General features: G+C 45.8%; 3 protein-coding genes across 5 annotated transcripts; 2 read left to right on the top strand and 1 right to left on the bottom strand.

Annotated features, from left to right (window-relative positions):
- The first annotated feature begins 3112 nt into the window (after nucleotides 1–3112).
- LOC131728384 (3-mercaptopyruvate sulfurtransferase-like) lies at nucleotides 3113–11184 on the top strand. Of its 3 annotated transcripts, XM_059019405.1 has the most exons (3): nucleotides 3201–4431; nucleotides 6099–6420; nucleotides 10207–10342. In XM_059019405.1, exons 1-2 carry the CDS (start codon nucleotides 3843–3845, stop codon nucleotides 6395–6397), a joined length of 888 nt encoding a protein of 295 aa, XP_058875388.1. In that variant the 5' UTR covers nucleotides 3201–3842; the 3' UTR covers nucleotides 6398–6420; nucleotides 10207–10342. The 3 variants fall into 3 exon arrangements, with proteins under 3 accessions (XP_058875386.1, XP_058875388.1, XP_058875387.1); XM_059019403.1 differs by lacking the exon at nucleotides 6099–6420 and having other exon boundaries at nucleotides 3113–4431; nucleotides 10207–11184; XM_059019404.1 differs by lacking the exon at nucleotides 10207–10342 and having other exon boundaries at nucleotides 6099–7698.
- mpst (mercaptopyruvate sulfurtransferase) lies at nucleotides 7694–10011 on the bottom strand. Its single transcript, XM_059019406.1, has 2 exons — nucleotides 9372–10011; nucleotides 7694–8645 (listed from the first exon to the last, which is right to left on the bottom strand). The coding sequence occupies exons 1-2, from the start codon at nucleotides 9958–9960 to the stop codon at nucleotides 8347–8349; spliced, it is 888 nt and encodes a 295-aa protein (XP_058875389.1). The 5' UTR covers nucleotides 9961–10011; the 3' UTR covers nucleotides 7694–8346.
- Nucleotides 11185–11424: 240 nt separating the features above from the next.
- Nucleotides 11425–15228, top strand: rps19bp1 (ribosomal protein S19 binding protein 1). Its single transcript, XM_059019407.1, has 4 exons — nucleotides 11425–11662; nucleotides 12137–12316; nucleotides 12898–12995; nucleotides 14491–15228. Exons 1-4 carry the CDS (start codon nucleotides 11608–11610, stop codon nucleotides 14632–14634), a joined length of 477 nt encoding a protein of 158 aa, XP_058875390.1. The 5' UTR covers nucleotides 11425–11607; the 3' UTR covers nucleotides 14635–15228.
- Nucleotides 15229–15733: the final 505 nt, after the last annotated feature.

Here is a 15733-nt window from a genome sequence, read left to right on the forward strand (position 1 = left end):
GGGAGGCTGTTCAGAGAGTATAAGAGCCTCCCTTTCTCTCTCTCTGCTCAGCACAGAGGGAGGCTGTTCAGAGAGTATAAGAGCCTCCCTTTCTCTCTCTCTGCTCAGCACAGAGGGAGGCTGTTCAGAGAGTATAAGAGCCTCTCTTTCTCTCTCTCTGCTCAGCACAGAGGGAGGCTGTTCAGAGAGTGTAAGAGCCTCCCTTTCTCTTATTCTGCTCAGCACAGAGGGAGGCTGTTCAGAGAGTATAAGAGCCTCTCTTTCTCTCTCTCTGCTCAGCACAGAGGGAGGCTGTTCAGAGAGTATAAGAGCCTCTCTTTCTCTCTCTCTGCTCAGCACAGAGGGAGGCTGTTCAGAGAGTATAAGAGCCTCCCTTTCTCTCTCTCTGCTCAGCACAGAGGGAGGCTGTTCAGAGAGTATAAGAGCCTCTCTTTCTCTCTCTCTGCTCCACCAGCACAGAGGGAGGCTGTTCAGAGAGTATAAGAGCCTCTCTTTCTCTCTCTCTGCTCAGCACAGAGGGAGGCTGTTCACAGAGTATAAGAGCCTCTCTTTCTCTCTCTCTGCTCAGCACAGAGGGAGGCTGTTCAGAGAGTATAAGAGCCTCCCTTTCTCTCTCTCTGCTCAGCACAGAGGGAGGCTGTTCAGAGAGTATAAGAGCCTCTCTTTCTCTCTCTCTGCTCAGCGCAGAGGGAGGCTGTTCAGAGAGTATAAGAGCCTCTCTTTCTCTCTCTCTGCTCAGCACAGAGGGAGGCTGTTCAGAGAGTATAAGAGCCTCCCTTTCTCTCTCTGCTCAGCACAGAGGGAGGCTGTTCAGAGAGTATAAGAGCCTCCCTTTCTCTCTCTCTGCTCAGCACAGAGGGAGGCTGTTCAGAGAGTATAAGAGCCTCCCTTTCTCTCTCTCTGCTCAGCACAGAGGGAGGAGTTTATTTGTCGAATCCGCCACACTCAAAATGGCGCTCGTCTACGTCCGCCTTCCCCAATTGACTCACTTCCGTGACGTCAGAACCCGAGTCCCGCCGGATTTAAACTCGTCACCGGAGACGGCGTGCGGTTTGTCATCAACCACCGGACCGCTGATGCTCAAAGAGTCATTAAACCGATTTCAGACAGCGTCGAAAATAATTACACTAAAAAAAATATACATAGCGTTGAAAAAAACCCCAACCTTTTTTAAATAAAATAAAAACGAAGCTAAACAGGCGAGTCTTTAAGACAGCTATAATCTGCCGGATCAAACCGGTTTGAACCGGTTCGAAACGTTCCGAATCAGACAAAAATTAGGAAGCTCGAGACGTTATTCCGTTTAAAAATAAAATTAAAATAAATATAAATTATAAATGGTGTTTTGCAGCATTTCGATTTGGTTTTAGTTGCCTTAAAAAAGGCTGTTGATGTGAATTAAGGGAGATTTCTAAAAGTGACATCATTTGGGTGTCGTTCCATGACGTCCTCGTTTCTTAAAGCCGCAGTAACCCCCCAAAAACAACACGAATAATAGACGGGTTCTTACCCTCTGTGAACAGCCTCCCTCTGATCTGTGCTGGTGGAGCAGAGAATGAGAAAGAGAGGCTGTTATACTCACTGAACAGCCTCCCTCTGTGCTGAGCAGAGAGAGAGAGCGAGAGGCTCTTATACTCAGTGAACAGCCTCCCTCTGTGCTGAGCAGAAAGAGAGAAAGGGAGGCTCTTATACTCAGTGAACAGCCTCCCTCTGTGCTGAGCAGAGAGAGAGAAAGGGAGGCTCTTATACTCTCTGAACAGCCTCCCTCTGTGCTGGTGGAGCAGAGAGAGAGAAAGGGCTTTTATACTCTCTGAACAGCCTCCCTCTGTGCTGAGCAGAGAGAGAGAAAGGGAGGCTCTTATACTCTCTGAACAGCCTCCCTCTGTGCTGAGCAGACAGAGAGGCTCTTATACTCTCTGAACAGCCTCCCTCTGTGTTGGTGGAGCAGACAGAGAGAGAAACGGAGGCTCTTAGACTCTGTGAACAGTACTATACATATTTTTGAATATGCATTCAAATTTGCAAGTAAATATGACTCTAGTTTCAGAGGCTCCGATCAGTATTTATCTGGAGCTATTTACTATAAACCCGACCGTATTGCTCAATGGAGTTAAAGAGATAACATTCAAGCTGCAGTTGCAGACGATGGCCACTAGATGTCGCCCTCACAAAGTGTTCACACGCCGTATCCCACTGCAGTCCTACGCAACCAGTATCGCTTACTCACAGAACCACGTCGTTTTCTTAACAAACTTAAATGCTGAAATTGGACATTTTCGAATGAATGTGTGTGCCTGGACGCCGTCAACACTTTCAATGATCATTCTCAAGTTCCCTTAACTGTTTCATGTGGTCATTACAATGCTTCCCTATGCTTTACCACACCTCTCTGTGCTTTACAATGCTTCCCTATGCTTTACCAGACCTCTCTGCGCTTTACAATGCTTCCCTATGCTTTACCAGACCTCTCTGTGCTTTACAATGCTTCCCTATGCTTTACCAGACCTCTCTGTGCTTTACAATGCTTCCCTATGCTTTACCACACATCTCTGTGCTTTACAATGCTTCCCTATGCTTTACCAGACCTCTCTGCGCTTTACAATGCTTCCCTATGCTTTACCAGACCTCTCTGCGCTTTACAATGCTTCCCTATGCTTTACCACACCTCTCTGTGCTTTACAATGCTTCCCTATGCTTTACCAGACCTCTCTGTGCTTTACAATGCTTCCCTATGCTTTACCAGACCTCTCTGTGCTTTACAATGCTTCCCTATGCTTTACCAGACCTCTCTGTGCTTTACAATGCTTCCCTATGCTTTACCAGACCTCTCTGTGCTTTACAATGCTTCCCTATGCTTTACCAGACCTCTCTGTGCTTTACAATGCTTCCCTATGCTTTACCAGACCTCTCTGTGCTTTACAATGCTTCCCTATGCTTTACCAGACCTCTCTGTGCTTTACAATGCTTCCCTGTGCTTTACCAGACCTCTCTGTGCTTTACAATGCTTTCCTATGCTTTACCAGACATCTCTGTGCTTTACAATGCTTCCCTATGCTTTACCACACCTCTCTGTGCTTTACAATGCTTCCCTATGCTTTACCAGACCTCTCTGTGCTTTACAATGCTTCCCTGTGCTTTACCAGACCTCTCTGTGCTTTACAATGCTTCCCTATGCTTTACCAGACCTCTCTGTGCTTTACAATGCTTCCCTATGCTTTACCAGACCTCTCTGTGCTTTACAATGCTTCCCTATGCTTTACCAGACCTCTCTGTGCTTTACAATGCTTCCCTATGCTTTACCAGACCTCTCTGTGCTTTACAATGCTTCCCTATGCTTTACCAGACCTCTCTGTGCTTTACAATGCTTACCTATGCTTTACCAGACCTCTCTGTGCTTTACAATGCTTCCCTATGCTTTACCAGACCTCTCTGTGCTTTACAATGCTTCCCTATGCTTTACCAGACCTCTCTGTGCTTCACAATGCTTCCCTATGCTTTACCAGACCTCTCTGTGCTTTACAATGCTTCCCTATGCTTTACCAGACCTCTCTGTGCTTTACAATGCTTCCCTATGCTTTACCACACCTCTCTGTGCTTTAAGGAGACCCCGTCAAAACCGTAAACATTATATCTTAAAATTTTCCAAGGTCATGCAAATGAAGCAGCGTTTGGGGAATCGTTTAATGATTAGCATCTGGGCTGGACAAAGAGAAAATTGACATAAAAGTGGGCGTATATTTATTTTAGAGAAAGGGGAGGAAGGAGAGGGGGAAAACATATTTAAAAACAACAAGAACAAAAACGTTTCTGCGCAACCCGTTTTGTGAAACCTCCCGAACATCATGGCGCTCCAAATTCGAGCCCTCGTGACGGCGAAATGGCTTTGGGACGCGGTCGGAACCAGAACTCGCTCCAACCCGCGGGTGTTGGACGCTTCGTGGTACATACCGGCGATGAACAGAGACCCCAAAAAAGAGTTCACTCAGCCGGGACACATCCCCGGATCCTCGCCCTTCGATATCGACTCCTGTTCGGACACGGCTTCCCCGTACCCGCATATGCTGCCTTCGGAAGGTTTTTTCGCCGAATACGTGGGTAACTTGGGCATCGGAACCCGAACCCACGTCGTGGTTTACGACGCCAGCGAGTTCGGGAGTTTCTCCGCCCCCCGCGTCTGGTGGATGTTCAGGGCGTTCGGGCACGGTTCGGTCTCGGTGCTGGACGGCGGGTTGAAGGCTTGGGTCCGGGAAGGTTACCCGCTGACCGGGGAGTACACCAAACCCGAACCGGTCGAGTTCAGGGCGAATCTCGACCGCTCCCGGGTTAAAAGTTACCAGGACGTGCTGGAGAATTTAGAGAGCAAACGGTTTCAGTTGCTAGATGTTAAAACGCCGGGTAGATATAATGGGACTGAACCAGAACCGATGGAAGGTAAGTTATTATTATTATTATTATTATTATTATTATTATTATTATTATTATTATTATTATTATTATTATTATTATTGCATGCAAATTCAGAACCGATTTAAAAACAGCGCAAGTTCTACTAAGTCTGAAAAGTGTGTTTTTTTACGCATTGAAACAATACGACTTACAATTGCGTTAAGTACAAATGCGTAAAGGTTACGCACAGCGATTTTTAGTTTGTATTGCTGTGTTTTCTGTTCAGTATCTGGAAAATTACAAAGCGCTGGGTGTGGAATTCAATATGTTAACAAGGGAACATTATTCAGCAGCTTTCACTGGACTCTATGAAGCTGAGGGAGTTCATTCTATATAGAGGGGGTGGAATTCAATATGTTAACAAGGGAACATTATTCAGCAGCTTTCATTGGACTCTATGAAGCTGAGGGAGTTCATTCTATATAGAGGGGGTGGAATTCAATATGTTAACAAGGGAACATTATTCAGCAGCTTTCATTGGACTCTATGAAGCTGAGGGAGTTCATTCTATATAGAGGGTGTGGAATTCAATATGTTAACAAGGGAACATTATTCAGCAGCTTTCATTGGACTCTATGAAGCTGAATCAGTTCATTCTATATAGAGGGGGTGGAATTCAATATGTTAACAAGGGAACATTATTCAGCAGCTTTCATTGGACTCTATGAAGCTGAGGGAGTTCATTCTATATAGAGGGGGTGGAATTCAATATGTTAACAAGGGAACATTATTCAGCAGCTTTCATTGGACTCTATGAAGCTGAGGGAGTTCATTCTATATAGAGGGGGTGGAATTCAATATGTTAACAAGGGAACATTATTCAGCAGCTTTCATTGGACTCTATGAAGCTGAGGGAGTTCATTCTATATAGAGGGGGTGGAATTCAATATGTTAACAAGGGAACATTATTCAGCAGCTTTCATTGGACTCTATGAAGCTGAGGGAGTTCATTCTATATAGAGGGGGTGGAATTCAATATGTTAACAAGGGAACATTATTCAGCAGCTTTCATTGGACTCTATGAAGCTGAGGGAGTTCATTCTATATAGAGGGGGTGGAATTCAATATGTTAACAAGGGAACATTATTCAGCAGCTTTCACTGGACTCTATGAAGCTGAATCAGTTCATTCTATATAGAGGGGGTGGAATTCAATATGTTAACAAGGGAACATTATTCAGCAGCTTTCATTGGACTCTATGAAGCTGAGGGAGTTCATTCTATATAGAGGGGGTGGAATTCAATATGTTAACAAGGGAACATTATTCAGCAGCTTTCATTGGACTCTATGAAGCTGAATCAGTTCATTCTATATAGAGGGTGATGCTGCTAAACTTTTGCCCACAGCTGTACATGATGTATCGTAATAGAGGTCTGTATCGCTTGTGATACGAGACCACAGCACAAAGAACTACTGCTCCCAGCATGCCTCACCATAGCCGCGGGTGCAGAGGCATGCTGGGAGCCGTAGTCCTAGCCTGCAAGTTCACTCTACAGGGTGATGACGGCAAAGCTTTTGTCCACAGCTGTACATGCTGTTGATACAGGTCACGACCCTCGTCTCCACGGCGACAGCTCTGACTGTGAACGCGTTGCCGTGGCGATGGGGGGGCGGATGATGTCACTGACAGGCTGCTTTGATTCTCTGTCCAGGAATCAAACCGGGACACATTCCCGGCTCCGTAAACATCCCGTTCTACGAGTTCCTGTCCGCCTCCGGCTGCTTCCGGACCCCGGCGGAGCTGCGGGCGCTGTTCCGGAACAACGGCGTCGACCTCTTGCGACCCCTGGCCGTGACCTGCGGCTCGGGGGTCACGGCGTGCCACGCTGTCCTGGCGGCGCTGCAGTGCGGGTCGCAGGACGTGACTGTTTTCGACGGCTCCTGGTCCGAGTGGTTTACGAGAGCCCGCCCCGAACTGGTGCTGTCGGAAGGGAAGGGCAAACGCTTCTGAAGAGGGAGGGGAGCTTCACCACGGTCCGTTATGACACATTGTTAAATTGTTTGTGTCTGTATTTGTATCTCTTTTTTTTAAGATAAAATCTATCATTTAAAAGCTCTCTCTCTCTCTTTCTCTCTGCTCAGCACAGAGGGAGGCTGTTCAGAGAGTATAAGAGCCTCTCTTTCTCTCTCTCTGCTCAGCACAGAGGGAGGCTGTTCAGAGACTATAAGAGCCTCCCTTTCTCTCTCTCTGCTCAGCCAGCACAGAGGGAGGCTGTTCAGAGACTATAAGAGCCTCCCTTTCTCTCTCTCTCATCCACCAGCACAGAGGGAGGCTGTTCAGAGAGTGTAAGAGCCTCTGTTTCTCTCTCTCTGCTCAGCACAGAGGGAGGCTGTTCAGAGTATAAGAGCCTCTCTTTCTCTCTCTCTGCTCAGCACAGAGGGAGGCTGTTCAGAGAGTATAAGAGCCTCTCTTTCTCTCTCTCTGCTCAGCACAGAGGGAGGCTGTTCAGAGAGTATAAGAGCCTCTCTTTCTCTCTCTCTGCTCAGCACAGAGGGAGGCTGTTCAGAGTATGAGCCTCCCTTTCTCTCTCTCTGCTCAGCACAGAGGGAGGCTGTTCAGAGTATGAGCCTCCCTTTCTCTCTCTCTGCTCAGCACAGAGGGAGGCTGTTCAGAGTATGAGCCTCCCTTTCTCTCTCTCTGCTCAGCACAGAGGGAGGCTGTTCAGAGAGTATAAGAGCCTCTCTTTCTCTCTCTCTGCTCAGCACAGAGGGAGGCTGTTCAGAGAGTATAAGAGCCTCTCTTTCTCTCTCTCTGCTCAGCACAGAGGGAGGCTGTTCAGCGAGTATAAGAGCCTCCTTTTCTCTCTCTCTGCTCAGCACAGAGGGAGGCTGTTCAGAGAGTATAAGAGCCTCCCTTTCTCTCTCTCTGCTCCACCAGCACAGAGGGAGGCTGTTCAGAGAGTATAAGAGCCTCTCTTTCTCTCTCTCTGCTCAGCACAGAGGGAGGCTGTTCAGAGAGTATAAGAGCCTCTCTTTCTCTCTCTCTGCTCAGCACAGAGGGAGGCTGTTCAGAGAGTATAACAGCCTCCCTTTCTCTCTCTCTGCTCAGCACAGAGGGAGGCTGTTCAGCGAGTATAAGAGCCTCCCTTTCTCTCTCTCTGCTCAGCACAGAGGGAGGCTGTTCAGAGAGTATAAGATCCTCCCTTTCTCTCTCTCTGCTCAGCACAGAGGGAGGCTGTTCAGAGAGTATAAGAGCCTCTCTTTCTCCAATTTTTACACACAAAAAAAGACCTCTTAAGAGCAGGTAAACAATAAAAATCATGTATTTTTTATTATGTTTACAATATTACTTTTGACTTCCCTCTATTCCCCCAAATAATCATTTTAACAAAATATAATTTTGAATCTAACCCCGTCATTTTCAAAAAAATTCTATGCTGGAATCCATGCCATCTCTGGTGTTATAGATTCAGGGCTGGGAATCAGACTCCTGCTGCACAGCAGTGTGATCCAGTCCTGGTTTCACTAGGAGTTTAATAATAAGACACACCTGAGCTTGTTAGCTAGACACACTGGGGGCTGATCAAGCTGGTAGCAGTAAAACCTGGACTGGATCACACTGCTGTGCGATAGGAGTCTGATTCCCATCCCTGATCTCTCTGTCTAAATATCCCACAGTTCCCAGCAATATCCTGTAGCTCTCTTCACTATATAATCAGCTACAAACCTCCTTCAACCAAAGTCTATCTACAGGGCTGGGAATCAGACTCCCGCTGCACAGCAGTGTGATCCAGTCCTGGTTTCACGAGGAGTTTAATAATAAGACACACCTGAGCTTGTTAGCTAGACACACTGGGGGCTGATCAAGCTGGTAGCAGTAAAACCTGGACTGGATCACACTGCTGTGCGACGGGAGTCTGTGATTCGCCTCCCCGCTGCGGGCCTGGTTGACGGTCCGGTTCACAGATGCTTGCCCCGCCCCTCAGAGATCACATGTTCGGGCGTGGCTCTGGTATACCACTCTGACCACGCCCCGTCGTAGATCGCCACCTCTTCCTGTCCGCACAGGAAGGCAGCCAGGGCCACGTGACACGCCGTGACCCCTGACCCGCAGGTCGCGCAGAGGGGTCGCGACAGGTCGACGCCAGCCTTCCGGAACATCTCCCGGAGCTGATCCGGATCTTTCTCCTCTCCGGACTGGGACAGAAAGCCCGGGAATGGCATGCTGACAGAACCAGGGATGTGACCCGGTTCTGTATCTGAAAGAGAGCAGACAGCGATGCTTTAGCAGGTGAAAAAAATAAAGACTGATCCATCCCAGTTATTATTATTATTATTATTATTATTATTATTTATTTCTTAGCAGACGCCCTTATCCAGGGCGACTTACAATTGTTACAAGATATCACATTATTTTTACATACAATTCCCCATTTATACAGTTGGGTTTTTACTGGAGCAATCTAGGTAAAGTACCTTGCTCAAGGGTACAGCAGCAGTGTCCCCCACCTGGGATTGAACCCACGACCCTCCGGTCAAGAGTCCAGAGCCCTAACCACTAAGCCACACTGCTGCCCATATTATTATTATTTATTTCTTAGCAGACGCCCTTATCCAGGGCGACTTACAGTCGTAAACAAAAATACATTTCAAGAATCACAGTACAAGTATTAAATACAGTTAAGAGCAAGATAAATACAATGACTTGGACCCTGATAATTAGCCCTACTTTATCGAGAAGACGAAAGAGATTATTACGTTTCTGTTACAAAGGTCTCTGACAAAACTTCTTATCTAAAAAGTCCACCCACGATTACATTTTCAAAGCTGGCCACAGACATTTACCTCCTTGATAATAATATCCGCGCTGCCTTTTTAAGAAAGTCAAAATAGAATTTGGAATGGAATCTAAATACAATAGCCGATTCTTTCCGGTGTTACGTAGTTACTGTTCTGAAAAAGAACAACACGTCAGAAATACGTACTGTCACGCGGTTCGGGTTCGATTCCTCTGAATCGACCCACGGATCTCGCGTCCACGAGCTGAAACCGTTTGCTCTCTAAATTCTCCAGCACGTCCTGGTAACTTTTCACCCGGGACCGGTCCAGTTTCGCCCTGAACTCGACCGGTTCGGGTTTGGTGTACTCCCCGGTCAGCTGGTAACCTTCCCGGACCCAAGCCTTCAACCCGCCGTCCAGCACCGAGACCGAACCGTGCCCGAACGCCCGGAACATCCACCAGACCCGGGGGGCGGAGAAGCTCCCGAACTCGCTGGCGTCGTAAACCACGACGTGGGTTCCGGTTCCGATGCCCAAGTTGCCCACGAACTCCCCGAATTCGCACTCGCCGGGCATCATGTGATCGAAGGGGGACGTGTTATCGGAGCACTTGTCTATGTCGAAAAACGACGCCCCCGGAATGTGCCTCTCCCGAAATTCCTTCTTGGGTTGCCGTTTCAGCTTCGGGAGGTACCAGGACGTGTCCAGAACCCGCAGGTTCGGTCCAACCCGCTTGTTTTTGACCGCGTCCGCCAGCCATTTGACCGAAACCAGTGCACGGATCTGCGCTGCCATGCTGAGCTGCAGCGTTGACTGGCGCCTGGGTGACGTCACCAGGGGGGTGTGGCCTCCAGCAGCGACGTTCTAGAAGCCCCTCCTACTTCCCCGCCTATTTTTTTCTAACCAATAATATTTCAGCACAAAAATGTTAACCATCGCACGAATAACCTGCAATTTGTAATTTTAGAAAGAAACAACGAAATTAGACAAGGAACGATGCAATAAATGTGCTTCGCTATTAATTTATATTCTGCCCCACAGATGAATTCCCAGCACATCTCCACTCTGGCACGCACTTGCCGATTCTTCTTGAGCAACATCCCAAGAATCCGACCCTTCCTCACCAACTATGCTACCCAGCTCCTGGTCCAGGCCCTGGTACTCTCCCGCCTAGACTACTGCAACTCCCTCCTGGCTGGCCTCCCTGCGTCCGCCACCCGTCCGCTCCAGCTCATCCAGAACTCTGCTGCTCGCCTGGTGTTCTCTCTGCCTCGCTTCTCCCACGCAACTCCACTGCTCCGCTCACTCCACTGGCTCCCGATCACCGCTCGCATCCAGTTCAAGACTCTTGTACTCGCCTACAGATGCCTTGACCAGTCTGCACCCAGCTACCTCCAGACCCTCATCTCTCCCTACACCCCCACTCGACCTCTCCGCTCCTCCTGCACTAGAAGACTGGCTCTACCTCCGCTACGCTCCCCTGCCTCCAGAGCCCGCTCCTTCCCCACCCTTGCTCCGCAGTGGTGGAACGACCTTCCTACAGATGTCAGGACTGCCCAGTCCCTGACCACATTCCGGCGCCTCCTTAAGACTCACCTCTTCAAACAGCACCTGTAAAACTCCTCTGTTTGTATCCTGGGACACTATCACCCTTCATTTAAATGTGCTTTATTTTGCTCTTATCTGCCCCCTATTTTACTGCATTTAATCCTGTACTTCAGAATACTGTAATCTGCCAAGTGTTTAACCTGTAGTACTTTGTACTTAATCATATCCTGATGTAACTATCACTATTTAATCATATCCTGATGTCACTATCACTATTTTCTGCTGTATTATTGAATTGTGGTTTGTCACACTTGAACAAAAGTTATTGTATTTCTTGCTCTTATTGTATTACTTGTATTGTAACACTTGAAATGTATTTGCTTGCGATTGTAAGTCGCCCTGGATAAGGGCGTCTGCTAAGAAATAAATAATAATAATAATAATAATCAAGTGTTTGGAGAATGTAAACTATCTGGACTGTCAATAAGGCTCTTTCTTTCATTCTTTCTTTCTTTTCTTTCTTGATAAAGTGGGGATGGGCGGGAGATTACGTCGCGTGTGGGATGTAGGGAAAAATCAGACACGTAGAAATGCTTCTGTCGGTGTGACATCATGACGTTGACGCACGCATTCTAGAAGTCTTTTTTTTTAATTATTATTTATTTATTTATTTTTAAGCGCGTTGTTTCCCCCACGCCGCTTAACGCTGCCGCACACCACGAAAGAGGAACTCGCATGTAGCGGGACCGTGTTTCCACCCGGATAACTTTTTCTATAGAAATTCCCCTTGCGCAGAGTTTACCGGAAGTCGAACCCCCCATGTGTGTGTATTTAAAAATAAAATATATATTTTTTAACTCTTATTAATACAGAAACTATCAATACGTTATCAAAATGTCGCTGTCTCTCATCAGAAAGGGACTGGACCTCTTTAGCGAAGATATTAAAGGTGAGGCGAAGATGATAAACATTTAATTTGTGTTTTTGTAGACTGTATTGCGATTAGAGATGTCTTTATTTTTAAAAGTTATTTGTTTGAATCGCTTCTGACATTGTCATAAAACTTGTTTTATGAACAATTTATTGAGAATATCACTTTATGGGCGTACAGGGGGGTGTCTGTCTCTCTGTCACACGGGATTGGACTTGAGAATTGATTTGAAAAAAAAAGAAAATAATTTTAATTTTATATTTTAGAGACCTCATAACAACTGTTTTCGTTTTGAAACAGATTTTTTTTAAAATTGAATATCAAACAAAACAAACAGCGGCTAATTCCTGTTGCCGGAATCTCGTTTTAACAGAAATACCGTGTTAGAAAATATAATTAATTAAGGAAAGAGATTGAACTTCAAAAAAACAAAAACAAAAACGTTTTGACCCGAAACTAGGTCCTGTTGTGTTTTTTTTAATATATATATAGAGGGCGGTGGCGCGGCTGGACGGAAAAAGCCGAAGAGCCGAGCCGAACCGAACAGCGTGATGAACAGAATCGGCTCCAATCGGGTCGGAGTGAAGAAACAGGTGCGGCGGATCCACGGAACCGCCGGCAAGCGGCGGAACCGAGCTACCGTCAAGAACAAACCCGTCAAGTCCGCTATAGGTAAGGCTGTGTGAGTTTGGAGTGAGATTTCACGATTTCTCTTTGAGATGGGAATCAGACTCCCGCTGCACAGCAGTGTGATCCAGTCCTGGTTTCACTAGGAGTTTAATAATCAGACACACCTGAGCTTGTTAGCTAGACACACTGGGGGCTGATCAAGCTGGTAGCAGTAAAACCTGGACTGGATCACGCTGCTGTGCGATAGGAGTCTGATTCCCAGCCCTGATCTCTCTGTCTAAATATCCCACAGTTCCCAGCAATATCCTGTAGCTCTCTCCACTATAAAATCAGCTACAAACCTCCTTCAACCAAAGTCTATCTGCAGGGCTGGGAATCAGACTCCCGCTGCACAGCAGTGTGATCCAGTCCTGGTTTCACTAGGAGTTTAATAATAAGACACATCTGAGCTTGTTAGCTAGACACACTGGGGGCTGATCAAGCTGGTAGCAGTAAAACCTGGACTGGATCACGCTGCTGTGCGATAGGAGTCTGATTCCGAGTGGGAGATCTCACACACACAGGAGAGCAAGAGTGTAGATTTGAAAGCAGCGTTCAATTTATTTATTTATTTTTTCTTTAAGAGGAGTATCGGAAAAACCAGCCCACCAGTCACTTGGAGAAAAATCTGGCATACATGCTGGGGAAGACCGTGACTGCAGAGGCCAAAGTCACAGAGAAGGTGAGAGCGACGCGGGACTCGATTTACCGTTAGAATTGCAGTTATAATCAGCCTTGTTGGCTGAAATTTCAATTCCATTTCCAATGCTGTCTTTGTTCAATAGTTTTGCCTCATCACCCTGTAGAGTGAACTACAGAACTACGGCTCCCAGCATGCCTCTGCATCCGCGGCCATGGTGAGGCATGCTGGGAGCTGTAGTTCTTTATGCTGTGGGCTCGTATCACAAGCGATACAGACCTCTATTACGATACGAGTGAGTTCATTCTATATAGAGGGGGTGGAATTCAATATGTTAACAAGGGAACATTATTCAGCAGCTTTCATTGGACTCTATGAAGCTGAATCAGTTCATTCTATATAGAGGGAGTGGAATTCAATATGTTAACAAGGGAACATTATTCAGCAGCTTTCATTGGACTCTATGAAGCTGAGGGAGTTCATTCTATATAGAGGGTGTGGAATTCAATATGTTAACAAGGGAACATTATTCAGCAGCTTTCATTGGACTCTATGAAGCTGAGGGAGTTCATTCTATATAGAGGGTGTGGAATTCAATATGTTAACAAGGGAACATTATTCAGCAGCTTTCATTGGACTCTATGAAGCTGAGGGAGTTCATTCTATATAGAGGGGGTGGAATTCAATATGTTAACAAGGGAACATTATTCAGCAGCTTTCATTGGACTCTATGAAGCTGAGGGAGTTCATTCTATATAGAGGGGGTGGAATTCAATATGTTAACAAGGGAACATTATTCAGCAGCTTTCATTGGACTCTATGAAGCTGAGGGAGTTCATTCTATATAGAGGGTGGAATTCAATATGTTAACAAGGGAACATTATTCAGCAGCTTTCACTGGACTCTATGAAGCTGAGGGAGTTCATTCTATATAGAGGGGGTGGAATTCAATATGTTAACAAGGGAACATTATTCAGCAGCTTTCATTGGACTCTATGAAGCTGAATCAGTTCATTCTATATAGAGGGGGTGGAATTCAATATGTTAACAAGGGAACATTATTCAGCAGCTTTCATTGGACTCTATGAAGCTGAATCAGTTCATTCTATATAGAGGGGGTGGAATTCAATATGTTAACAAGGGAACATTATTCAGCAGCTTTCATTGGACTCTATGAAGCTGAGGGAGTTCATTCTATATAGAGGGGGTGGAATTCAATATGTTAACAAGGGAACATTATTCAGCAGCTTTCATTGGACTCTATGAAGCTGAATCAGTTCATTCTATATAGAGGGTGATGCTGCTAAACTTTTGTCCACAGCTGTACATGATGTATCGTAATAGAGGTCTGTATCGCTTGTGATACGAGACCACAGCATAAAGAACTACAGCTCCCAGCATGCCTCACCATTGCCGCGGGTGCAGAGGCATGCTGGGAGCCGTAGTTCTTTCTACAGGTTGATGCTAAACTTCTGTCCAGAGCTGTAGACTTTTTAATACAGTTCATAAGAACCTTTTTTCTTTTTTTTGAGTCTAGATCGTGCTTCAGAACCGAGGGAGACAGTCTCGGGATCGTCCCGCAGAAGAGAAGAAAAAGCCGCAGGAGAAATCGCTCTTCACGGAGGCAGACTTCCAGAATTTCCAGAAGGAATTTTTTGGAAGGCGAGTGGAAGGGGTGTGAGACCCATCTCCCAGTCCCGGGACAGAGCTTCAGAATCTAGCTTGATCAGCCCCCAGTGTGTCTAGCTAACAAGCTCAGGTGTGTCTGATTATTAAACTCCTAGTGAAACCAGGACTGGATCACACTGCTGTGCAGCGGGAGTCTGATTCCCAGCCCTGTAGATAGACTTTGGTTGAAGGAGGTTTGTAGCTGATTTTATAGTGAAGAGAGCTACAGGATATTGCTGGGAACTGTGGGATATTTAGACAGAGAGATCAGGGCTGGGAATCAGACTCCTATCCCACAGCAGTGTGATCCAGTCCAGGTTTTACTGCTACCAGCTTGATCAGCCCCCAGCGTGTCTAGCTAACAAGCTCAGGTGTGTCTGATTATTAAACTCCTAGTGAAACCAGGACTGGATCACACTGCTGTGGAACGGGAGTCTGATTCCCCTCTCCTGTGACAGAAAGCAGACTTGAACTCTCTTCTGTGAGGTAGAATTGACTTTCATGATTTCAAACCCAATTTCCTGCATTAGTATCCTTTTGAAACTTTTTTTTCGATACATCCCTTCTATAAACTCTGTTTCAAGAACGAATAAATATTTTAAAACACTGTGTGTTTTTTTTCCTCTCTTTATTATTATTATTATTATTATTATTATTATTATTATTATTATTATTTATTTCTTAGCAGACGCCCTTATCCAGGGCAACTTACAATCGTAAGCAAATACATTTCAAGTGTTACAATACAAGTAATACAATAAGAGCAAGAAATACAATAACTTTTGTTCAAGTGTGACAAACCACAATTCAATAATACAGCAGATAATAGTGATAGTTACATCAGGATGTGATTAAATAGTGATAGTTACATCAGGATATGATTAAATAGTGATAGTTACATCAGGATGTGATTAAATACAAAATACTACAGGTTAAACACTTGGCAGATTACAGTATTCTGAAGTACAGGATTAAATGCAGTAAAATAGGGGGCAGATAAGAGCAAAATAAAGCACATTTAAATGAAGGGTGATAGTGTCCCAGGATACAAACAGAGGAGTTCTACAGGTGCTGTTTGAAGAGGTGAGTCTTGAGGAGGCGCTGGAAGGTGG

This window comes from Acipenser ruthenus, unplaced genomic scaffold (assembly GCF_902713425.1).
Source record: "Acipenser ruthenus unplaced genomic scaffold, fAciRut3.2 maternal haplotype, whole genome shotgun sequence".
Classification (NCBI taxonomy): domain Eukaryota; kingdom Metazoa; phylum Chordata; class Actinopteri; order Acipenseriformes; family Acipenseridae; genus Acipenser; species Acipenser ruthenus.